The following is a 26,666-nucleotide window of genomic DNA, read 5'->3' as shown; positions in this document are numbered from 1 at the left end:
TTTTTCTGTTTAATATTTCATCGCAGTATTTTTTAAATGCATTTATCTATGTTATTTCATATCTTATAAAATGGTTTTTGTTTCGTCAAAGAGTGCTGGTATGTTTTTGTATAACTTACAAATTTGATAAAGTTGTCGTGCAGAAGAAAATGTTTACTGGTTTCGCATTACCAGACGTGTAGAGAGGTCTCTACAAAAATTCCTGTTTGTGTTTCAAAGCATCACTCTCCGCCGCTTTCAAGTCAACGAAGGGACAGAAGAAATATTAAATGTTCTCAACACTGCAAACAGAAAACAACAATACAGTGGATTATGTGTTTGCAGTGTGGCGAGGTGTGTTGCTAATGATTGTGTAATTGTTCAGGAAATAAAACAAAACTTGAGACATGTCAACACTGACGGACTTGCGAGTTATGTCTAGATAATAAGGAAGCAAGTAAAGACATATGCAGGCTTACTATGAGTGAGACAAAAGATATATTCTCAGCAAATTATGTGTGGACGAATTGATGATTAAATCTGGAACGACGTAAGCCTGATGCATTTTGGGTCAGACTATATGTGTTTGTTACTTGTAACGGCTTCAAAATAAGTCTTAAGTCTTAAGACTTCGTTGCAAGCTCCTACATTCACACCATCCAGGGATCCGTAAGCCTTAGAACTTGTGCTTAATGTCCTGCTTAAGATCTTAAATGAAACCAACTTCATGGAGAGTTGTGAGAGCTGTCTGGGAATTTTTTTTATATATCCTTTTCTCACTCTTTCAATCTCTCCATTCTGTCTTCCTGTCGTCTTGTCGATCGGTCAAGCATGTCTGCCAGCCTTTCTCCATGTCTGCAAGCACACTCTGTCTCTGTTGTGTTCGTCTATCTCAATCTCTTTCTGTCTCTCTGTCTACGTCGCTCTGTCTCAGTTTCTCTCTTCTCTCTCTTCCTCTGTTTCTCTCTTCCAACCTTCGTCTTCTCTAACACTCTTAAATTTTACACTTAATTTCCTGTTTTCAATAAGAAAACATTAACAAGCAACCATTTAATTCCTTTCTTAACACATTTACTCAACGTTAATTAAAATACACTAGTTTTCTTATCTTTCGTTTTAAGATGGCTTAAACTTTCTGGAAATAAGCTGATAGTCTACCACACTCAATTCAAAATTTGTTTCTATGACGACTGAGTTTTTACAAGTGTGGAAACTCGGTGGGAGTGTATTTTGAGATGGTTGAGACTTGCCAATCACAGCAGCAAACAAAGAGAATATGATCCTACGAAGGTTTATATCCTTTGCTGACATTTCTTGGGCCCGAACATTGCCGGGGACTTACATGGGAAAGAGGTCAGTGCTGGAACAAAAAGATTAGCACAGAAGCAGGGCGGGAATGGAGTTTTTTCTCTCCCTCCACCATTCTCCGCTTTCAAGTGTGTCATAAAAGAGAAATCTCGCTTTCTCTCGTTCTTTCTGTGCTTGTGTGTGTGTGAATGAGTGAGAGAGAGTATGAGCATCCTTAATGGAAGAAAGAAGGAAATGTTGCGTTGAAGTCCTTGGGCCTTGTGAAAACTTTGAAACATATTGTAGGTTGGAGAAAGGATAAAAAAGTGAAAAATAAAAAACAAAAAAGCATCTAAATATAGAATATAGAATATAGAATGAGTGTCTCGCAGACTGATGTAAAGTCAGATAAGATCGACTTGTTGAGAAGTATTTCTGCTTTCATGATACCATCAGTTGACAAATACCTTTTTTAGACAAATATGGCAGTTGTGTATGAAGAATGAACAGTGCATGACTTCTCTTGCTTATTACGGTAACAGAACAAGCGAAAAACAGAGAGAAAGTGTGTGTGTGAGAGAGAGAGAGAGAAAGTGTGTGTGTGTGGAGGAGAGTGTGTGTGTGTGAGAGAAAGAGTGTGTGCGTTTGTGGGAGTGAGGAGGGGGAGAGAACTTCAGACGTTTCCGAAATGACCGGAAATGAACGTCTTATGATGAATAAGCTAATTATAAAAATATTGTTCATTTAACTACTTCAATATACTGCTTGATGTCAGAAATATACCACATACATGCTAGAATCTCTGAGAGACAGAGGCCTACCCCCAACCACTGACCCGGTTACCAAAATACACGCAAGGACAAACCACCCAGCGTTTCCGAAAGCCAAGTAAGCTGTTTACACAACAGCAAAACTAAGCGGCATCAATACGATATGCTAGGCAGGTGACAAAGAATTTTTTGGAAATTTCAGCACACTCAGCTATTTTCTTGCAAATAACGTCTCTTAAAACTTTTGCCAAAAGTGTATCAACGACAGAACTTTGCGGTGTAATCTTGCACGTGCTGCCTATAAAGTCTCCTCTTATCTTCTTCAAACCAAACCACAGACACACGTGAAGCGAGTCAAACTCCTTCATCTTTCATCCTGAAAATGAAGTCAGACTGGGAGGAGCTGGTCATAGGGAATGTTGGATCACAGCATCTCAACGACTTTTAAAACCTGATGTAGTTAATTGTGTTTGTCCTGCAGGTTCTCTCAATGAACTCGTCAGCATGTAGTAGGACATGGATCCAGCAGGAAGACATTTCATCCAATTAAGTACTTGTTTGTTATTCTAAAGAAAGTTTAAAAAACAGAACCATCACAACCGCGAAAAACTTTAAATTATGCATAATTAGATAAAAATTATAAATCAAGATATTTAAACGTGTTTATTTAAATCTGGCACTTTATTACTACGTTTTTATTATAGATGCTGACAATATAGCACACAGGTGAATTTCTATTTATTTCTTTTTCATCTTTCTTCCTTCCATTTCGTACTTACACCTCTCCTTGCGCCAGACATAATAAAAATGAAATAAGTTTTTTCTCGCCTTATAAGACATTAAATTCAAAGTTATCTAGAATTCTGAGGCAGCTGATACTGTATGTTGTACACTCACCCAGAAAGAGCTGCAGCCAATTAAAGCTCGTGAACATATGGACATAATTAAGTAGTTTGTTGTCAGCATGCTCCTCTATGCTCTACACTGAAACGTTGGTTGAAAGCGTTTTACGTGAGTTTCCGTAAACTGCAGCTGCGTAGTAAAAAGTATGGCTGTTACATGAAACGAGTTAAAAAAAACAAAACAAAACACAGGAGCAGGAGGTAACGAGAAAAACAAAAGGGTTCAGCTGTGTCTGTTCTCAGACTTCTTTCTTCTCGTTCGCCTGATTACACTTGGAGACCAGCTCTAAATATGAAACTGGTGGTCTTCTGTAAAGTCTCCACTGGCCTGTTCTCAGACAAAAATGCAGACAAAACCATAGCATTGGATGGTCTGGCATCGAGGCTTTGGTAAGGCAGGCAAGACAGGTCGCTGTGGAAGAGGGTGAGTGACTTGTGCGCAGGTTTAAACACAGTCAGGTCTTAGTTACTACTTAGTAACAACTAGTCACGACTTAGTAACGACTTAATAACAACCTAGTCACGACTTAGTTAAGACTTAGTCACGACTTAGTTAAGACTTAGTCACGACTTAGTTACGGCGACATGTGCTGCTCTACTCATTGTACTGTTAATGGCGCCATACAGTGCTGTCGTCATAATACTTGTCTGTGTGTAAAGCTCCAGCTGAACACAAATAGAGAGCCGACATGGTCTTTTCTGCAGTTTTGTGTCAAGAGTTATACCTCTCAATCAGCGAGGCCTAGAACCATTTCCATCCCCATACCCCCATTTTTACGCGGAAGGCTTGAGTGGAAACCTAGCGGAACGAGAGTAGATGGGTTACTGCCCCTTTCTGTGTTCCACCCCCACGACCCCCACTCCTCCCCTCATGTATGCCTTCCTTTCCCCCCTTCCCCAACTTCTCTTCCCTCGTTCACTTTGTAGCCCCGCGCGTTTTTCCCTCACAAGCCCCTGAGAACTTTAACACGTAGGTCTGAGGCATGGCTGCCAAAGGATGCTCTCTGCACATGGTCTTTCTTCGGATCGAAATATTAACAATGGTAAGTCCGTGCCTACTCTAGCATCTCCTTTATTACGATTTTTATTCACATTATTTTGTTATTGACTTTAAGCTTCTAAACATTGAATTCTTATAAATGTTGTTGGCAGATGGATGAAGTCCATCAAGAAACCCTTTAGATAAACCTTTGATAGAGACCGACTTGCAGATAAACGCTGCACGGGTAGCTGATAGGAAGGTGAGGGTAGCTTCAGGTGCACGCGATAATTACGATACAGGTGCTTAAAGGTGAAAGAACTGAGGCCAGGAGAGTTAAGTAACTGTGATGTCTCTGTAATCATCTTGCACCTGTTGAACCTTCGCGTCACGTTTGACTGACTTTGCCTCGGCTGAGAGCATTCTGATGTTACTGGTGCCAGACATGTCGGCCGCTCCTGCTGCTCTAAGTGCTCAAGCTCTGGTGAATCAGTCATGCGTGGCAAAGAGTTGGGAGCGACACCAACAAAACAACTTCTGTCAGTACTCACAATAATTGAAGATTGTCTAATCAACGATGAGATACAAAAGAAAGCTATGGTCTTGCACTGGATCTTCTTCTGTTCAGTGCAAGGAGTCAAAGTTCACAGGAAGGAAAGACAGAGAATATGTTCCGGTCATGCGCGCCATGTATTTTATTATTCTCTAGACACAAAAGAGTGGCCAGAAGGACAAGAACACGATCGTGGACTGTTAGTTAAACTGTATTTTTGAGTACATACAGTCAAAGAAATTGTTGCCATATGTGAGAGTAGATGGCAGGTTCTGAATGGCCCCCTCTCTCAAACTTAGCAAGTGCCGTTCCACCCCACAACAAAAGAGAAGGAAATGAAATTTTCTGTTTCTATATCTTCTTCTTTCTTTCTTTCTCTCTCTCTCTTTCAACAATATACCTTCCTCTGCTTAATAGGACGGAAGGTGATAAGTCTTTATCTCCACGCTCCTCCCCGACACTGACTGCAATTTCATCAATTACATTTACTTTGGTTTCTGTGTTACAAGACTCGAGAAGTCCTACATCCAGCTTATATCCAAACATGTTTCGTTGCAGGTTCTACTTGTAGGACAGAAAATCTACTGCGCTGGTAAGTTCTAATCTTGTTAGAATATGAAGGAAGTATGTGTATCCTCTGCAACAGCTTTTCTACCGTTGTACACTTATTATGCACATCCACATTTATTAGAATTTTTTCGAAGACGCGAATTCTGTCATTTTAGAGGAATTTAGGTTCTAAATAATAAATTCTAAATTGTTCAAGAAACATGGAACATCCATTTAAATATCTGTTTTTAAAAAAAGACTCGTTTCACTCCCAGAAGTATGTTATTTAAAGACAGATGGACGAACTTTAACTGAGATTAGCTTTAACAAAATTAAAATATAAATGTACCTTCATCTTAAATATTTAACTATTTTTGTGAAGTAGTGATGTTAGTACTCATTATGATCGAGTTCGTAAAAAAGGTCTCAGACAGTAAGCCGAGATAAAAGCTTGGGAAATTCAAGTGGTTTTTTTTCTTTCTCTCTCTCTCTTCGTGGCGAGCTGAATATTACCTATTACGTGTTAATGCGGAAAACATCTGTAGTCTGAAAATGCTTCAGGCTGGTGGGAACCTACTTGGAACTCTGCGCAGACTCATTAATCTGAGGTTGGAATTTTGGTTTTTAAACAACTGGGCTGTATATTTTGTCTACAAAATCATTTATGATGTCTTTTGATAAGAAATGTGGAGAAAGAAAAGATGATTTTTCAGAACTGCGACGAAGGAACAGAAAGAGCATGTGCTTGCGTGCTTCTCTGGGCTAGGATGCAGAAGACAGTAGCATCGAAAAATATTCTCAAGGCACATTGTGTGTCTTCAGTTCTACGTGGAGGGAGTGGACAATCTTGGGTAAGATAAAGACTAAAGGACGAAAGTGCCAGCTAGAGCCCATGTTTACATGTTGGCGATCCCGCCGACACATCAGTTATGGTTCACTTGGAAAGGAGGATTGGTGTACCCAGATGTACAAACTTAAAGACAGGACCATGGATATTCGACACAAAAGAAACATCATTGGTTAAGGTCCTGATCAACAACATTTCTACTGGAACCAAAGCAGACACAAAATTTAGACAAACAACATCTATTGGTATGTGGAATTCGAGAACAAGTGCCTGAGGATGCTGCTCCGGATCTTCATACAGATAACGCAGAACAAACGACTTTGTACGAAACAAGACTGCCACACTCGTAGGACACCACGAACAAGGGGTGAAAAAAAAAAAAAAACAGGATGTAGTGTTCAGGATCTAGGTAACACATTGCAACTACGAACACAAGACGATTTTTCTTTTGCTCCGGAGAGACGACTCACTCTCACTCCGCAAACCACTGCTGAGACTGGTGGATAAGAAGTCTGGAAGAGGAAGGCCTTCCTCTCTCTCCCGCCACCCCATCCTCATGTGTCACTAGGTGTATCTCGGTAACTGGATGAACTTGTTTTATATCTAGGCTGTTTTTGCAGCAGTTGACTTCCCCAGTGCCTTACCCTGACCCCTCCAAGAAGTCAAACGAATCAAACGACCCGGTGCGAGATGCTGACGTCAGCTAACAGTTGCTCACAGACACACGTGCAGCATGATGCACGTGCAAACGGTGCTGTGGTTTACAAAATATACAAGAGGTAGTTGACATGGCAGGGTTCATGTAAGTAAAAATGCATCTTTATCACTTACGGATTTTTTAAATGACCCCAACGCTGACCTTTTAGTTCCTATGCGGAGTCATACCTTCCACAATTGGCTAAAATCTTTATTTTCGTTTCCTGATTCCCACGATAAGTAGAGTTTGGGTGAAGCGGATAGCCAGATGGTTGGAACAGTTTGTCCCCTAACTGGAATCCTTGGTATCCACCAGTTGTAGGGGAAGGTTAAACACTGGCGTCTTAATCAACAGAAGCACCGGTTCGATACTTTGTGTGGCATAGACGAACTTCCCCTTTCAAGATTGGATACCTCAAGCCATAAAAAGGAAGGAAGGATAAATTAACAAAATGAAAGTATAAAGGCATCAACCTCACAAAACGCTGCCTTGAGTAAAGTTTGGTCTCTAGCACTTCATCTCCCAAAAAGAAACAAGTTAGGAGGAGGACTTTGACCTTTTTTAGGTTTTCTTCGCAGCTGGAAGTACAGCTTTTAAAAAATGTGTTGATTATTTTTGAAAAGATATCAGTGTTCCGCCTGAAATATCTTAAATGAGGTTCCTTACTTTTTTCTGTATAAAGTGTAAACAGCACGAAAACTTTGTTAATCCTAGTATTTTTTACAGACCAAAAGTCAAACATATCTTGCATAAAACCGCGCCATCTGTCATCTGCTTTAACATAGGCATGTATGTACATGAATTGCAACATCAACAAAGGTTGTGCTATTTTGTTCCTCCTCCCATCTCTCCTAACCATCTAATACGCATAGATTGAGATAGAAAGAGAAGAGGGGAGAGAATGTACGAGGATGAAAAATGCAGACCCTTTCTGGCCTCGCGTGATAAGAAGAAAGAGTAGATGCACTAAGCTGTCTCAGGTGGAAGACCCAATAGCAATTATCACTAGATGCTCTTGATGATCACAAGACTTCGTTTCCACCCCCATGTCCACCCCCAGCATCTTGTTGGCAAGTTGGCAAAGTTTGCGAAAATAAAGTCGGTAACTGTTCCGTCATGTAAAAGCTTGCACTTGTGCGATAAAGACATACGAGCTGTGCTCAAAGTGGAAAGAGAAAAAGAAGAAAGAGGAAGGTCGACATGTCGGCTGAAATTTTTGCTGGGTCTGCAGATTTCACGGAAATGGGGTAAGGGGCAGACGGTCGTAAAGGGAGCGCACGCTTGAGTGTTGTCGCCTCCGTTGACGTGTTTGGCCCCTACTTTTGCGCGAGGGTTGTGTTTTATTTACCTCCTGGTTCCCCTCGTGATGTTTGCTGCTTCACATGCTCTGAAATGGGACAAAAGCTAGTAGAAAACGCTGCTCTTGACGATGACTTCTCTTGTTTACTCGTCTGTTCTCTGTCCCTTTCCTTTTTATCGTCTCTCACATTCTCATAAATAACAATAAGTTTCATAGGTCTTTTTTTAAATGTGTCACTGCTACATTATAAATATTGCCTAACTGCGAAGATTTAGATATGTTATCTACCTTTTAATTTCTTCCACCCATTTCCCAGTCTGTCACTTGATCTCACCACACGGATATACATCCTTATGTCAGCGTGTGCAATCTCTGCCTCGCTCTGGCAGAATGTATATTTTCTCTCCTTTCAGTTTTTCTCCTTTCAAAACAGTGACATTAAGTGAACTGCGTAACTCTTAATCATCCTCATCCTGTTTCTCTTTTTTTCTTTGCTTGTGTATTTTGTTTTCTTACGAATGTCCCGGTTTAAATTAACGTGAATTGCTTCTGTTCCCTCTTTGAGCAGAACTGCCGCTTCGAGCGCCATGCGATATTTCCCGGATGGAGTTCGCCTTCCCCAGTGTGGTGGACATCAAAGGGAGACCATTTGGCAACTGGACCATCGACACCCCGCTGCCGGCATCTGCACGAGTGATGTTCACTTGGCGTGGCCGCCAGCGACTCCTCCGCCTCTTCCACAACGATGTTGCAGTCAAAGAGATGGTGGTCGTCTACAATGACCGCAACCGCAACGACACCGTGGCGGAGATAGGAACGGGCGACAACTGCTTTCACGTCGGGTTTGTGAAGGGGGAGCCAGCGTCGTTACGCTGCAGTCTCGACATGCACGGGTCTGGTGCGTGGCTGTGTTAATATATTCGCTGTCTACGTATTTTTTTCTTGAACTTTACTAGACTTCTGGCAGACGATTTTTTCTTGTTAACTACTAAAACTAGATAGGTGTGTAAAAAACTTCCGGTTTAGTCCATACCTGTTGGTTTTTATAGCAGAAGAGAGAATAAAAGTGATAGAAGATAGAATCGAAATCACAGACAATTGACGAGTGACAAAGTCTTTAATTCCGAGACGACAAAAAGATAATTGTTTATAGATATAATCCAACAATGATCCAGAATCGCAGACAACGCACCTGAGCTTGCTCTCACACCTTGCCACTCTTGTCGTCTCCTTGGCAACAGGCAGGTTACATACAAACAGATGAGGAGCTGCTCTTCGTCGTGCCGTGGGGGGAGGACGGCAAGGTTTGGGGACAGCGGCCGCACGTGCTCTACACCTGCAACGAACGCAACGAGTCAACAGCCAACGGAAATGATAACAGTATGTGTTTGTCACCATTATCAGAGACAGTCTTTTGGTCCCGGGGGAGCTTTCCTGTGATGCCATTTTCTATAGCAAGCTACACTTCCTGTTTTCTCACTGCTGACACTTATATGCAATGTTAGTCTACGATGAATGCAGGGGCCGTGTGATGAAAACTGCTCAGCCTGCTTTGTTTGGACTGTGTGTTTGTGCGCATGCGTGCTTGTTAGATCATGTGTATTTGTGCGCTTCAAAAAATAACTCCTTTAAAATGAAGATCTCACAAAAACTCACAAATAGTTTTTTTTAATAATGTTGGGTCAGAAGAGCCTGACCGGCCCGCCGCTGGCCCGCTGTATATATACAGTATGGGTAAAACTGAGTTAACTATATTAGTCCGGCCCTCCCAATCTCATGCGGTGGGAAAATTAATTGCCCACCCCTGGTCTAAGCAGTGCCACATAATTTCAATCGTCTATTCGTACGGATTTTCCAATTTTCTGAAATGCTTTTTCCAAATGTCTTTAATGTGATTTTTTTCTTAGTGACCTGAATTCATGAAATATTTCATACAAATGAACAAACCCAACTGTACAATCTTTAAAATGTTTTCAACAAACATCAAGAAAACAAATTTGACAACACTGTTGGAACACTGTGACCTGACAAACAGCTTTCTTACCGACCTCAGAGGATTTTTCCCTAGCAGTAAGGTTCCCCTGAGTCGGCAATATTTCCATGGCAACTTGTTGCTATACGAAAAACGAGAGGTTAGAGTGGAGGATGGTGCAATGAAGTGAATGAGATGAGACAGACGAGATAAATGAGTTTACTTACTTTCCATCCTCGACTTGTGTACTGCACGAAGTTTTCTTACACAGAAAATAGGAATGGTATGTTTCTCCCAAATTGTCTCTGACCCTTACCCGGATGGGCAAAAGGGATTTTTGTCAATTTTCTTACACTACCCCAGTACTAAATAATTCATTTTCATGTGATTACGTCTTCACAACATGATTTTCCTTTCATCGAACTGTGTTTGACAATGTCCGGTCTTGATAACAGCTTTGGGCGGTTACTGTTAATCCAAGAAACAAGTTTACCCTGATCTAATGAGGTAATTTTCTGTTCGTATGGTCTACTTACTACTTTTTTCTGAACTGGAAGAGATGCAGTTCAGGAAAGTAAATTAAAATTTGCTACTTTTATTTAATATTTATAATATACATACACCACACAACACTGAGAGGTATGGATGGATGGGGTAAGACAGCGGCAAGGAAAGACAGTTATGACTGTCAAAGCACCTGAACAGTCTTGGCGATAAGGACAAATAGGTGTATCAAACAGATGAGACTGAGATAATTCTTAGAGGATAATTAAACCTCATTGCATTTGTTCGGATAGTAGAATATGTCTTAGCTTTGAAGATGAATCTCTTTCCTTAACTTCATCCTGTATTAGATGTTTCAAGTTACTTACATTCCCAGCTATGATGCTAAAAAAATAGTTACAAAAGATAAAACTGAAAGCTTAGCTTATTTTTTAAATGCATGTGACTGGTCATTAATTACTATGTTGCCCAGTGACACACAGCTGCAATATCAGCAGGTGACTGACACTAATGTCTATCTAACATGCGCTCTGTCGGCATTCATCCTGCAGGGTCCCGCGGTGCGCCATGCTTATAACAGACATTATGTTCTTCCCATCCCTTCTTCGCCTTTCTAATAGGGTCATCCTAACCTTGATAAGTCTCATGTCAAGCATAGCAATATATCTTTGCGACTTGTTGGAGAATGTAAACGAAGCAGAAAGTTTGAAAGGAACTAAGGAAACGGAGACTGGAAAACGTAAAAGAAAGGAAATTACCAGAGATGTTGTTAGTGGGTGTCGGTTCTCCTGAAAAAGTTCAAGCTTTTCAGGTTGTGCAGCAGAAAATGTTATGTCTACTTTTGACACGAGTATGTAGGACAGAAAACACAGACTGCGTCTCGACAACTGTGGACACAGCTGGCTGTGTTTTCACACTGAGCAGAGCAGAACAAGTCTGGAAAGATTCAGTTCCTGGCCTGGAACCCAAACAAAATAAAATAAGTGAAAGCACGTTTGGCAGAAGGAAACCGACTAGTAGTGGCTCAGCCGTTATATTCTCATAGCTAAAATCTTTTAATTAAGTGCATCTTCTTTTCTGGGTGGAGGAAAAGGCGTGTTGTCAGAGTTCTCACACTACCCCAGGACTAAATGATTAGTTTTTTGTGTTTATACCCAAATACTGTATTACTACAGTTTTCTATGTCTATCACTATCCAGAATACTGTATGAACAGATTGTCAGTGTCTAGAACTAGCATTATGACTTGCTATATTGCATGACTACAATTTTCCGTGTCTATCACTACCCAAATACTATATGATTACAGTTTTTGAGTGTCTACCACTACCCAGATACTGTACGACCACGTTTTCAACATCGAGAACTACCAATATACTGTACACAGTTTTCATGTTCTAGCCCTACTCAGATACAGAATGAACACACTGACAAGAGTGTGTTCATAGACTTTGAAAGGCTAATGAAAGGTTCTTTGTCGTACAATGTTTAGGCGAAGAGGAGCTGGAGCACAGAAGGCCAACTAGCAGACGAGGCGCAGAAAGAGAGCAGCGGGGGACAAGAAGAAATACCTGGAGGTGTTGGTGGTGGCGGACCATACGATCACAGCCATGCATGGCAAGGACAGAGTGAAGAACTACATCATGACACTCATGAACATTGTGAGCAACAACTTTTACAATAATACATGCTCTGATAATTAGAAACCTGTTGCAGTAATGTGTCTGTCAGCAGAATGATTTTCATGAGCTAGTGGTAGATGTGCGCTAGTGCCTTCGCGTGTGGAACCTGCATGAATGTGTGGCAGATAAAGACGAGCACATTCGAATGAAAGAGGAAAAAAAAAATAGAGAGAGCATTAGAGAAGAATTTGCACCAATCCGCTTGCTTTCTGACGGCGTGATCACATGACTTCATGCAGGCAAACTCCGTGTATCAGCACCACACGCTGGGGCTCAACATCCGGGTCGTCGTTACGGAAATCGTTCTCCTGGACAAGGACGATGTAAGTTTTGTCTAGATTTTTATTTATTTACCTCTTTTAACACCCTGTCAAATCTTCAAAGGGAAAAACTATTATTGATCTCTTCTTCATGTACCAGCTTTCATTCTCGTGAAGAGTCAGGAGAATACTCTGATTGCCATCAATGTGCACTAAAATGATCAAGAACCGAAACTCAGAGATCTTTTTCGGCCGTTTTTAACAGCAAAAGCGAGTACTGACCAAGAAGGACGCCTACCGCACTGTCCAACAGTTCTGTCAGTGGTCCATGCACCGCTTGTCGCCAATGTACGCGGCCAAGCACGACGTCGCCATCTTGCTGACCAGGGAAAGCCTTGGGCCGGCAGGTACGCACCAACGGCTCCGGGTACCTATGAGACCTCTGGGAGAGATAAAATAAAGACAAAGAAAACAACACCTGATAAATAAATTTGCATTCAGTTCAGTCGTTTGATCAGTTAGCATATAATAATTGTGGGTGGTAGACAAGGTTTGCCTTACACACTCTCGTATTAATTCACTTAATTATTGATGTGCTAAAAAATTTGTTTATATTTTTTTACCTTCTTGTATCTTTCATTTTCTTCCTTATCCTTCCTTTTATCTGTTTAAATCTGTTCTTCATTTTTTTCCATCATCTTTCTCTAGTTCATTTTTATTCTCTTTTTCTTCTATCTTTATTTGTGTTCTTATCTTTTTTATTTTCTTTTTTTCTAATTATCTCTTGTCTCTACCTGAAAGGTTTCTTTCTTTTTTTAAAAAAAGACAGCATGCATCTGCAAAAACGATATAACACAACGTCTAAATTTTTTAAACAATTCTTCTGTTGCAACCAGGCTATGCTCCTATAACCGGTCTGTGTGATCCAAGCAGAAGCTGTGCCAGCCATCACAGATGAGGGCTTCACGACCGGCTTCATCATCGCCCACGAGACGGCCCACATGTACGTTTGCGTCACGTGATGTCGTACAGCGTCAGCATGCGTAGCCTGTACTTGGCCCCCGAGCAGCCTCCTTTAAATAGCATCCTATACCTCATGAGGTGCCTCGTGTGTGTGTGCAGCTTCGGACTTTTCCACGATGGACACGGGAATTCTTGTACTGGGCGGCGCTACACTACAGCTGTGATGGCGCCACTGGTCGAGGCCAAGCTGAACCATTACTGGTGGTCCGAGTGCAGCAAGCAGAGAATGCACGAAGTTATCAAGTGAGTAGCACTCAGGCGCACTTCCATGCCATCTTACCGAGTGTTCAATCCGTCGTATTCTATATGATGTCATGAAGTTTGTCTTGTCCTAGGTCCTACACCAAATACTCTACAACTTTATATGTCCATCCAAGCAGACTTTCCCTATCTGTTAAATCATACCCACTCGTATTGTACATCATGTGATAAGCTACCTTCTGCCAATTGTGAGCAGTGTCATGCGCAATTACCGTAGTCGTTGATGTTGCCAGCTACCTCTACTGCCTGAACGATGAGCCCAACATGGTGACTGGCACCACCCACTACGATCTGGACTCCGGCTCGTCGCTGAGGGACGACATCGGCAAGGACTACAGCCTGCAGTTCCAGTGTCGACTGGAGTTCGGCCACGACTTCATTCTCTGCGCAGCGGTTAGTACCATGGGTGACAGGAGAAAGGAAGAGAGTCAGCCAGCGTGTGTAGTTTAGTTTTTTAGTGTTTAGTTTACCTTGACACTGCTGGTGACACTTTCGGACAGGTAGTATCTTCAGGATGTTATGTAGCACACAGGACGACATCAATAAGGAATGAGGCAGAAATCAAGATCAGATTTTAAAAAATCTTTGAAAAAACACGCAAAATGTTAATAGCAAGAATAATATCCATTAAAATATTGCAACAGAATTTCCTTTTGCAGTGATGCAAAGGCAGCTTGTGAAAGAACACTTGAAGACAAGAACACAAGAACCATACAGGGAAATATGCATGTTAATAAACACATAAATATCTTGCAGCTGATGTTTTTGTCTTTTTCTGCTTCTTTAAGAAATTTCTCTCAGCTCAAGGCAAGTGTTTTTTGTGCAGTTTGAGCAGGATTCCTGCAACATGCTGTGGTGCAGCGAACGCAAGACGCCTCACATGTGTCGCACCAAGCGAGGACCTCCTCTCCCGGGCTCGAGCTGCGGCCACTACAGGGTTGGTAATACGACTACATTTCTCTTACTTGTTAATATATGCTCTTCCCTACTGTATATTCCTTACTTTTTTCCTTTCGAAAAAAATCCATTATTTTTAGGCCGTTCTGTTCCTTTTTCAAAATTTCCCATTTCTCTTCAAATTCTATATTTTCATGCTGTTCACACTCCTCTTTGGAAATTACATACATCTTAGGATTTGCTTGTTTGTCAACGCATTATATATTGTTGTCTGTGTAAATTCACATTTATTATTATTTATGACTATTAGTAATTATTTCTTTGCATATTATTATTTTATTATGCAGAGTATTCGTCTTGGACCTGTTGATCGAATCATTTAGTGACGACAGGGACAACAGATTATTTCCCTAAATGCCAGATTTGTCAAGTTGTATTATAAGTAAAAGTTCTACTTATTAATAGCAATTTTCCAGTCTTGCATTGTAACTAAATCAATTGAATTTCTGAAGCACAATAATATTTTTAAAATTTTTCTTCCTGTTATTGTGAATAAGTATTAATATGGCACGTTTGGCACCATGCTTTATTTTCTGCCTCTATTTTTGTAATGTCTACATAATCTCACAACGTAAAATCGGTACATGCGGTTAATAAATCTTTCTGACTTCATTTGTACTGGATATCAAATTTCTCAAGGACAATTTGCTTAAAGTCTGAGCTGAGTATGCATCTTTCTACATACAGCTGTTTACATAGTTGTGGAGCACTTTTTGTCATTTACCAGCATGCCATTGTAATTTTTCCTTAGAACAATGTTTGCTATCGGTTTCGGAGTTCCTCCTGCCCTGTTTCTTGGAATGCATCTCTCATTACTGGCTTTTCTGGCAGCAATGTCGAAACAGCCAGTGCATCTACGTGGGTAACGAGAAACCCGTTCACGGGGGCTGGAGCGACTGGGAGGAGTGGGGCTCCTGTAGTGTCGACTGCGGGGTGGGCATCCGACGGCGGCGCCGCTCCTGCACGAAGCCACAGTATGTGTTTATAATATTACATTAGTTAACCTTTCAGAATAACTCTTAGCTCTTTTATCTACAGAATGAGTCAGACCATCGTGAAATGAGACTCTTTCTGTCTCCGGCATCTTAATTAATCACTAGACTGCTGATTATTTCGTAGTTTCTTGTCCCATTCAATAGCCTATTTTGAAAAAAATTTCAGCTAAAAAAATAAAGCAAATTAAAGCAAAATTCACCCACTCCTGGTCTTCACACCTTGTCAACTGCTGTAAAACTTTTTTTTCAAAGATCCCTATCTATTGCTTCATGAAATATCTTATTTTTTTCTACTTTCAGGCCGGCATACGGTGGAAAAGATTGCGATGGAAACGCTGAAGACTGGGACACGTGCATGAATAAGGTACCTAGAGCAGTAGTTTTGTAATAATACACATCTTTTCTATTCAAAATGAAGTTAAATATCATAATAATCTTTAAACACAGGTGGGTTTTTTTACTTATTTTCGGGTTAGTTCAGATATAAACAAATAAATTCCCAAGCAACGATGATGATGATGATGATTGATGATTGATGATTGACGACGATTATGACGATGATGATCTCAAAACTTGTGACACTGGACCCAGATAAAGTAACAGTTTGTCACGTGATACTTTGACAGGACTGCAGCCAGTACCAAGACTCGAGAGAAGCTCATTGTGCCGTGTGGAATGACCTCAACATTCGTTCTGGATACCACGTCTGGCTGCCTTACCAGTCTAGCAAAGGTATGAATGCATAGGAATGGTTTTATTTATATTTCTACCACATTGTACACAGAAAACTGACTGATCCATCATTCATTCTTTTGCACAAAAGACTCAGACAAATTTGTCCCTTATTTATTTCTACATCAAATAATAGAAAAAAAAGAACATTTCACTTCTGGAAGACATTTCTGAAAGGAATACGTGTATAGTACTCGCTACTGAAGACAGATCTGTCACGCACACACACACACACATATACACACATTCAAACATGCATGAATGCATGCGGAAAAAGGAAACAGATTTTTTTCCTGTACTCTCGCACCATCGCTGTGAGTTGCTCGCCTAAGCAAAGTGGACTCTCAGACTTTATGTACATCTGCTATTTCAACTGATGAAGTCAGCCAGTGAAATTCTTGTCACCTTGATAACTTCTTGAAATATAATATTCCCTGTATGAATGCGTTATCGTGGGGGAATAGATAAGAGTGTAAAGTACAGTAAAGAATGTATCCCTGTGGTGCTCTAAATCCCAAGCGAGTATCATGAAGTCCAAAAGAAATAACATTTGTTGTAACCTATTGAAAACTCTGCTGACGTATACATATATCAAGAATGCATGTATAGATACATGTATACAGAATGATATATGTTGTACATAAAGAAAGCGACCGGTGTAAGCAGACCTGCGTGTCCAATCAGACAGGGGAGGTGATCGTCACCATCGACATCGAAATTTCTGACGGGACATCGTGTACATATGAGGAGCCCTACCAACATCTGCTATCTTGGCTCGTGTTTGGTGTGTAACCGTCGTCTTTACAGCACCCTCTCTTTAGTTTTTCTTTTCTTCTCTTCTCAGCAGTGTAGTCGCACAGACACAAACCCACACCTAAACGATATAAACGGCTTATATTATAAATTTTATTGCTTAATAAATACTCATAAATTTATTGAATGAATTTGCTACATTTTACTGTAAAAACTTTTGTTCGGTATTTGGATAGCTACCTAAAAGATTTAAGTCGGGCAAACTAATATTCGTATGTGCCGATATGATGGCATTCTTTGGACTTCGTTTTACAACCTTTCTTTTACCGTCTGCTCGACATTTTCCCACAGAAAGTTGGCTGTGATGGCTTGCGGAACTCCACCATGGAATACGACTCGTGTGGAGTATGCGGGGGAAATAACTCGGAATGCAAAACAGTATCAGGTCACTTCAATCGCGCTCCTTCGTCCAGTAAGTCGGGTTAATTATTTGTGCAATAATCAGAATAGGAAAAAGAAGGTAATAAATAAGACTGGTTGATGAGCTGTGGCAAGATTCAACATAGAAAATTAAAGAGAGTATGTAAAATCCGTTTCATACGCTGTGTAAGGTGCAACGATTCATGGAGACATTACAATCAGCAAAGGTTGTGAGAAGAAATATAACTTAAAAACACTAACATTATAAAAGGAAAATCTCAGACTGACTGATGTTTTGATAAATGTTTTGCAGTGTTTGTTCAAATGTGTTCTCTGAGACTGTGACTAGCAATGATGTGTTTTTAACAAAAATAAACTCTTTCTTGTTTCAGGAGAAGAGTACGAGAGTGTGGTTTTATTACCAAAAGGGTGTCGCAATATAGAAATAGTAAAAAGGGGTATTAATAAGCATTTTGTAGGTAAGTCACTAGTACAGAGGTATTTAAGAAATCAACTGACATGTATAACTACCCTTTAACATTTTGATCTTTCAATCCAAGTTGGTTGAATTCTTAAACAATCAAGTGTATGTCTTATGTTGTTCATTCGGATATTTATAAGTGAATGAGTATTGATGTGAATATGTTACTCAATGTCTATTTCAACAGTACCTCGTCATAGTTATTTGTGCGTTTTCATGCGTTTCTCTGTATGTGTATTGTGTGTTTTATATGTGGGTGGTAGATGTGCATATTATTGTCTACCGTAAATATATAAATCTGCATAATTTTGTAGCGGAAGACGTTTTCATTATTTCCATATGTTCAATTCGACTCTGTATTCATTGACCAAATGATATATATTCCATCTATCTATATCTGTTTGTACTCTGTTACACCTCACATTCACATTCTGTACACATTTCTCGTTCATCCTACAGCATTGCGTGATCCAAGATACGGTACATTCCCCTTGAATGGAGACAAAAGGCGAGGTAGCTCTCGCGACTTTATATTCGGAGGTGCGAGGTTTGTATACAAGACTGTAAATTTCATCGAAAGCATTAAATCCAGTGGACCACTTTACAACGAGTTGGAAGTCATGGTAAGACTGCGCTGCTAATTCATCTCTTTTCTCTTTTTTTTTTTCGTGTTGGAATCTTGAATCTGGCCGTTCCGTGCATCTGACTTGCTGAAAACAAAATCATTCCACACTTGTATAATTTTAGTTGAAGGGTTAGATGCGTCTAAATTCGAATATGAAATGCTCTGAAGTGACTGGCTGTAAGTCACACGTTTATCTATGTCTGTAAAATCGTTTAATATTGACAGTAACGGGAAAGCGTCGGATGATGTACAAGAAGGAAAAAAAAATACATTTATGATATGCCTCTTCAAACGCATCAACAAGCGCATTGTATTTGATGATGAAAATGTAGACAGTATGTTCACTTGACAACGCTGTTCACTCTTGCGTGAAGCTGTATCCCAACAAAGACAACACCGATGCGTCGGTGACGTACGAGTACACGGTGAACCGCCAGGACATGACCCTAGAGAAGCGCAAGTACCAGTGGAAATTCCACAACTGGACCGCCTGCTCCGTGACATGCGGTGATGGTAAGCTGGCATCTGCTGGTTGGCCATTGGCACCTGTCTCCATCGTCAGTGTTTTCTCTATTGTTCTAACTATATTCTTACCTATCCCCTACTGGCATACGAAAATCATAAATACACACGCACATACATCTATGCATCTTTGCCTTTAAAATTTTGTTGATTATTGAGTACTTCATAATTATTTTCATCCTTGTACCTCTTCAGTATTTTCTATTATCATTATCTTTGGCAAAATTAATTGCAATAATAATCTCATCATCGGTAGACTATATCTATGCTACTCTAAGGTGTGATGAACATCGAACACGCCTGTTTCGACAAAGACTCCGGGCTGGAAGTGAGTAAGGACAGTTGCCAGTACTTGGAGCCCCCGAGGCGAAATGAAGTGCCTTGTCATGCTGGGTCCTGTACCATGACCAGGTAACAATCAAGAACAGGCATTTTCTAAAACGTTAACTCTAAGCACATTTTTGTAATTACCGAATTGTTTCCCTTGGACGAGGAACTGGGTCCCACGTATGTCAGTGGCTGGTTTATTTATTTAATAGAGAATTGCTCTCACCTAGTGGTAATTAGGGAGTAATTATGGAAATAGGTAACGAGTAAGGGGGAAAGAACTAGCGTGTCCGGAGAAATCATCCGTTGGCAGGAACAGGTGTTATTCAGCAAAATATTCATGGACTTAGACGAGATTTGAACCAGAAATTAGAATCCTTACTGCAGTGGAGACAAGAAAACGTTTTACCAACTGCGCTACAAAACTGCGGTCATAGCTAGACCGGAACCTAATAAAGCTTTAGAGATAGACATGGCGTAAAGATATGACACGCATGACCAAGTGTTTTCAGAAAGCCATGTCTGTTCCTGGTGCACTTGCTGAGGTGTTTTTTTTTTAATTTTCAGATACACGTGGGCAATGACCAACGACTGGAGTTTGTGTAATGCTAGCGAGTGTGGAGGAAAAGGCGAAGAAACACAGGGCTACAAGTGCGAGCTGTACTACATGAATAATGACACTTACGAGCAAGCTGACATGGACCTCTGCGACATCCAAACGGCCCAATAGTGACTCGAACCTGCACAGGCCCACCTGCAACTTGAACTGGACGGCAGGGAACTGGTCGCAAGTACGTAACACTTTTTTTTTAATTTCCGAAAGACTCCATAGTGACAAATCAGAAAGTACTAGTAAATTTTTTTTATTAAATCATTTTGTCTTGTAATGTTTGGAGTTCTCTTTCCCTTATAGTGCTCCGTCACATGCGGAAAAGGGAGACAATGGCGTACTGTGTACTGCGGTGACCCGGATACAGACGCAGATGACATGTGGTGCAAGGAATCTCCACCAAATTTGACCAGACCGTGCAAAATGAAAGCGTGCGACGGTAGGTGGCACTGGACGTTCTAGATAATACGAGACCACATACCTGTCCCCCTGCCTTTGAGAAATAAGAAAAAAAGCTGGTGAGCAAATTTTGTTGTCTAAATGTTCCCCTCACCCAAAAGGGTCAGAAAGTCTTGACCTCCTCGTGACAGATGGAGGACGTTCGTGCTGGTGGGGGCAAGTCGTTGTTGCTAACAACGGTGTTGTATTGCAGAACCTGTCAGTGACGGGGCATGCAGTGACAAGTACGCCTTCTGTCCAAAAACCATTAACTTGAACGTGAAGTGTCAGGCGGAGCGCTTCCGGCAGATATGCTGCAAGGCATGCCGGGATACCGACAGCGCCGCCAAGCGACCAAAGATGTCACAGTGGACACTATATCGTCAGCGTCTGCTCAAGAAGGCCAAAAAAAATTGAGCTAATACTAATTCTTTTTTTACTACATTACAATTTGATTATTATGTTTATTTTTTTTAAAGTGTTGGTTACTAAAAAAAGTGAATCATAAAAAAAATTATCTTTATATGACGCACAACTTAAGGTTTGATACATGTTTGTTTACTTATTGATGGTTCTTACATACTTAAGAAAAAAAAAATCGTTATTTCTTGTCGTTATTGTGTGTTCATTTCAGAAATTTTTGATTTGTCTCCCGTGGTCTTCAATATTTTTGTAATTCATAGCTCAAAAAAAAATGTCTGACTTTTTCATGTCTGTGTAAAATTATGTAGCAATCAAAATAAACACATTGTACATTTTATTACCTCAGAAGACTTTGTAGTAATCACATGCTTTTATGACAGATGGAAATTGTTATGATTTGACAGTATTCTTCTGTTGGCCTATTAGTACATATTGTACGTGGTATTATTCCGTCGTCACAATCAACATTTTCGCAGACTTTTTTTTTGCGCGAATTGAGCTTTAAAAAAGGAAAAAAAAAAGACCATCCATTTCCTCATTTCTGTATGCAAGTTCAATGAGAGTTGTGATGTCTTTTGTCATCTTCATGGACTAATCTTCAGGATTACACACTTGATGACTATAAGCTTCATGCTAATCAGATTTGTTTTAAAGAAAATTAAGTAGTTTCGTGTTTTTGTTTTGTTTTTTTTCATGTGCTGATATAATGCTCCAATTTATCTTCATGCCCCTACTAAATCACGTGAACAGTATCCCAGAAAGCGTGTTGATTTCAGTTACTGTGTGTGTGTGTGTGTTTGTTCTTCATGTACGTGTATGCAAATATACACACCTATCACTAAGAAATTTATAAATACATAAATAAAACTAGTTCACTCATTCACTCATTTCTCTGCTCACCCACATGTGGAAGCATTCAAAGAGCATTTCTCGCTGCGATTTGACCTCTGCTGCTGACACGGTGTTAAACAGCAACAGCCAACAGCCACAAGTGTACATCTGCTTTGTACATGCGCAATCAAACTGACCTTTGATCTTAACCTAAGCAAAACTACAATTCGTGCCACATTCAGTTTTGTGGGCAATCGTTTGACCAGTCCTCTCGGCAACCTTTAAGACGAACAACAGAAGTGCATCGCGGGATGTAGTTGCGGCACCTATGCTCCACTGGGGTGATTGGGAACAAGAAGAAGACAGATGTGCATTTAGTTTGTCAGAGCAATGGATAACAGAAGGTACAGGCTGACAAAGGGTCATCACGTGGTGGGATAGATAAGAAAGCTGTTGAGAGAACGGAAACAGAAGCCTCAGTTTGGTCTGAACCGTACACAAGACAAGAAGTCACTACCAGAATGAAGGCGGTCACCATCTTGATGCTCTCCGTTTTCATCGCTTTCTCTATGGGTAAGACAGACAATCAGGGACACGAAGAGAGAAACAGACTCAAAGATAAAGAGAAAAAAAAATTAAGCCAAATTCTTACTTCATTTTTCGCAATGTTAAATCTCTCCAGAAAATCACCGAGGCAATGCTAGGTATTTGAACTAACAGATACATCCTATATCTTTGAAATTATTGAGTATTATTTGTTAGATTAATGTTTTCCCTTTCGTAATACTCTTGCATAATCCTATAATCCGAAATCGCAGTAGCACCTGTCTTCATTCTATGACATTTTAAAATATATATCATAAATTTTGAATATAATTTCTCGACTTAAACTTAATTTAAACTCGATTTCATGCTTTGTATTGATAAATAAAAATATCTTTAATGTCAACAGGTGCCCCTGCTCATGAAAAAAGAGGTGAGAGTAATAATAATTAGTCGTTTACAAAAGCACTAAAATAGCTTGCGAGACAGTGAAACTTTATCTCAGGAACCAGCATTTGTAATGGACGTAAAGCTGTTTGGTATTATTATATTCTAATCAGTGAGATCAACATGTCGCAGCTTATCTGACCGTAAAAGCCGCTGTGACCTCTTGGCGTTCTCTTTTAGTTAAACGAATTACATATCGTGTTTGATTTTCATATCTTCTATTTTTTTCGGGATTTATTTTTCTTTTGTAGTGTTCGCCCTGTGCTTTTAATAAAAGTATTTTATATGAAGGGTTTTGTTCGTTTATGGACTCAAAGATTTTTTCTGTATTAGCGCTGGTGTCAAACATATGCTCACTGGTACTGTGCTTCGTCGACCCCTGCAGGTACCACCAATGTCCAGATGGCGCTGTCTGCACGTACGTTTTTTTTTTTTTACGGTCAAAAAGTTGGTCTGTGACATAAAAGTTTGAAACCTTCATACGTCTATCTAGCATGTTCATTCGTACATTCTGATTTAAGTTTTCTTCATCGTCGTCTTTCTTCTTTTTATTCTTCTCATCTTCCTTTTCTCCCTTCTTTAGGACTTTTTCTGTTTTTACTTAGTATCTCTTTTTATCTTTTTCTCCGTCTCACAGCTGGTTTTTACTATTAAAGAAAAATTCTTACATGTATATTCGCAATAGAAAGGAGTGCAAATGACAAAACTATTGATGCTTTTACCAATAGTCCTGGTTTATTTATTAAGATGCTAATAAACCAAATAAAGTCGAAATGTTTGTCCAGGAGCTGTAACTGTGTGGCCTCTTGTTCGGGTGAAACCTTGCTTCCACAACTTGGAGTCGGTCTGTGACATGGGAAGTCCAGAACCTCACTTTAAACATTTTACATTTAATGTGACAACACGACTTTGCTACCTGTGTAATAAATCTTCAGTGTTGACGCATACCTGTAAGTGTCAATCATTGTAGTCTTCACATTGAAATTTAGTTGTTTTCAACGCCTGTCTCTCTGCCTCGCTTAAACTCGATGATTAAATAGTGGAAATAAATGGTTTTTTTATGAAATACCTTTTCTCAAGTTAAAAATCATTGCTTTAATCTTTTGAGTTCACTATTTAATAAAAGCAAGAGCTTATGACCAGCAATTTTAGATATTTTAATGACTGTTTCCATCCTTTCAGTTTTTCTCATGATTTAAATTTTTTGTAACATCTTTTTTCAGTTAGCTGAATATAATAGCAAATATGACTTTCACATATGTCACCACGACGATCGTTATCGTTTCTTTTTGAGAAATCGACATTTTTTCCCTTATTATTTTTGATAAAACTAATCAACTCCAAAAGACCAATAACGAAGGCTAGATTTTTGCGAAGAGTTTGAAGTGTAGTTGATACCAAAATATTTGTTCTAAGCTCCATGGCAGAGTTGCAAGTCTTAATTAAGTTAATCTTGATGTTCAGACTAAGATTTTCAATTAACGTCCAAAACTCGTCGTCCGCTGGTCTCGAAAGTAACTTCAGCTCTTCAGACTAAACTTAGTTAAGTCGACTTGCACTGGAGACCGAAGACTTAAAGACTTATTTTTAAGATCTCACTTACAACCCAGCCTCTGTTTTCTGTCTACTTCTTTGCTGCGCTCTCTTTCAACTACTTTTATCAGAAGTATCAATGAAACCAGAGTAGGATTACAAAGCCCAAGCCACAGTGTGCATTTTATTTGCTGGATTCTTTTTTAATATAGTCGATCTTTGCCTGGAAAACAAGATGTCAGCAGGGCAGGACAGTTGAATAATTCTTGTCTTCATCAGAGAGTACCTAGTGTTCCTACAGGCAAGCACCTGGCCTGGCAGTTGCAGCTCCTTTGTACAAAAGAAAAACAGATCGAGGACAAAGATAGTATGGTTTCTTTCTTTCTTTCTTTCTTTCTTTCTTTCTTCTTTCTTTCTTTTTTCTTTCTTTCTTTCTTTTTTTCTTTCTTTCTTTCTTTCTGCATGATGAGTTAATCGTGTGATAAGTCACAGGTAACGAATCTGTCGAATTTTTCAATTCTTAAGACCCGTGATTGAAACTTCAAAACAGCAAAGAGTAACTTGTGAAAACTGCTTGCTTGGGTAAGAACTACACATCTATGTCATCGACAGATGAGGACATAGCTTTCATCAGTTTGACAACGTCGGTATTTTGAAAAATTAGTCACAGGAATCCTACATACACCCAGTGGTAAACGTCTTTAGTATGACAATTTTATTACTGTAGCTGAAAATAATCCTGTTTGAATTTTTAACAATTTTACTCTGAATAGTGAATAAAATGGTGACATACGTGCACACCGTGTTCGCAGCACACAGAGCGAGCATGCAAGGATCAACAAAACATTCCACCAGGTTACAAAGGGGCAACAAACGCTGCAAAAAGACAGGAAAGACAACTCATTAATTTTCACTTGACTCACCACAATGATACAGTCGATGTTTCTTTTGCTATATATCATCCTATCCCCACAGTTATATTTGCTATGACAGCTAAAAGAACCTGCATGCCCATGGCAAAGATTTTTCTTATTGTCTTTATAATCTTGGTAACAAATAGATGTTTTCCTCTGTGATCCGCACGTACACTTCATACAAACCAAACTTTCGACTACTAAGTACTATTTAGTTTTGTAACAATTTGAACAAATACAATCAAAGAATTTTTTTTCTCCTTTTTCAATGTGTATACATCTTGATGCCTTGCTGCTATATCTAAAAACAAACATGCTCAAGACGACATGGTAAACATAAACAATACATACCTCTCCTCTCTTCGGTAGGTGCCTCCTGTAAAATAAATGCATCAATAAATCGACGTTTTACTCACTTAAAGCTACAATTTATTTGTGTCCATAGCTTACATAGTCACATTTTATGTATTAGAACTATTTAATACTCAATTATGTTACATTAATTATTTTAGTAATGAGTTTTATTCATCGTCTTTTATGTATGTAGCACTGAATCATCAAGCATAGGTGTGCAAAGGGAGTGTGTAAAAACATTATTGCACAATCATTTCAGTGGTTCTCTTATCATTAAAGGAGATTCTGCTAAGCAAATAAAAAAAACTGATGGAAAAATATTTTTATGCACCGTTGCAAGATGTGGGCCACCCATCTATCAATCAAGAACGTCTGGTTTGGTCTTTATCTTTCAAAAAAGAACTTTTTGTTCAAGATGTCAGAACATTAGGTACAAAAGCACGACCGTTTCTAAAAGAGCCTTTGTTCATCTCTAATCTTTAATGAAAGAAGTAAGGTTATTAAAGTATTCGATATTAAAGTTTGAAAAAATTGTTTTTATAAACATTCTAGAAACCCCGTGCAAGTTTTGATGTGTAATAAGTACACCGGATTATAATGCTGTTAAATTCAAGGTGCTTATCGGCCTTAAAAATTCAGGAAACATGCAAGATTTTCAACAAAAACACAAACTAAATTTTCTTCAATACGTTTTCCGACTTACCTGTGGAAATGACAAGGAGGCAGGCGAGTATAATTACGGCAAAACTTTCATGTCGATGATGGTTTTCTCCGAGCGATTGACAACAAAATAAACCTGCTGTCTACCTCACTGGCTACAATCTTGTTCCTTATCTGCCACGTCACACCCACTGTTTGTAGCATGACTTCCGTCTCTTATCATTTGTTTTTCTTTTGTCGCAATGTTCTTTTGTAAGTTAAAGACCTACTGGAGTAAATTTTCTGTCAACTGAATTTTTTTCTTTAGAATACTAAATCCAAAGATGTAGTTGCAAATAATTCCTCATCGTTTAAAATAATAACAATAAAAGTCCCATAGTCTACATGAGTGTAGGGGCATTGAACTCACGTTTACAAACTACAAGACTTCCAACACAGACTCATATAAAGATTAAATCGGCGACAAAAGGTTCGCGAATTTACTAAGGTAATGGTCAACGCTGTTTTAAAAGAAAACAAATCGGTAATTGCGAAAAT

General features: G+C 39.5%; 2 protein-coding genes and 1 long non-coding RNA gene across 3 annotated transcripts; 2 read left to right on the top strand and 1 right to left on the bottom strand.

Moving 5' to 3' along the window:
• The first annotated feature begins 3,843 nt into the window (after positions 1–3,843).
• On the top strand, positions 3,844–9,245 carry LOC112573987. The gene is made up of 4 exons (XM_025254753.1): positions 3,844–3,981; positions 5,029–5,062; positions 8,432–8,761; positions 9,105–9,245. The coding sequence occupies exons 1-4, from the start codon at positions 3,922–3,924 to the stop codon at positions 9,125–9,127; spliced, it is 447 nt and encodes a 148-aa protein (XP_025110538.1). The 5' UTR covers positions 3,844–3,921; the 3' UTR covers positions 9,128–9,245.
• A 1,235-nt stretch (positions 9,246–10,480) lies between these two features.
• On the top strand, positions 10,481–21,599 carry LOC112561091 (A disintegrin and metalloproteinase with thrombospondin motifs 3-like). Its single transcript, XM_025233320.1, is given in 22 exon segments — positions 10,481–10,489; positions 11,865–11,999; positions 12,260–12,343; positions 12,546–12,687; positions 13,177–13,223; positions 13,225–13,283; positions 13,403–13,546; positions 13,798–13,957; positions 14,391–14,501; positions 15,353–15,495; positions 15,817–15,880; positions 16,143–16,248; positions 16,895–17,032; positions 17,353–17,360; positions 17,362–17,473; positions 17,814–17,900; positions 18,362–18,525; positions 18,902–19,040; positions 19,328–19,460; positions 19,944–20,167; positions 20,290–20,425; positions 20,639–21,599. Coding segments are annotated over 20 exon segments (2,148 nt in total). The 3' UTR covers positions 20,107–20,167; positions 20,290–20,425; positions 20,639–21,599.
• Positions 21,600–24,407: 2,808 nt separating this feature from the next.
• Positions 24,408–25,495, bottom strand: LOC112576197. Its single transcript, XR_003101781.1, has 3 exons — positions 25,467–25,495; positions 24,995–25,077; positions 24,408–24,531 (listed from the first exon to the last, which is right to left on the bottom strand). It is a non-coding gene; the product is annotated as an uncharacterized LOC112576197 (long non-coding RNA).
• Positions 25,496–26,666: the final 1,171 nt, after the last annotated feature.

The sequence above is a fragment of the Pomacea canaliculata genome, linkage group LG1 (genome assembly GCF_003073045.1).
Source record: "Pomacea canaliculata isolate SZHN2017 linkage group LG1, ASM307304v1, whole genome shotgun sequence".
Taxonomy (NCBI): Eukaryota; Metazoa; Mollusca; class Gastropoda; order Architaenioglossa; family Ampullariidae; genus Pomacea; species Pomacea canaliculata.
Note: the sequence above shows the minus strand (reverse complement) of the source record. Positions and strands in the feature narration are given on the sequence as shown.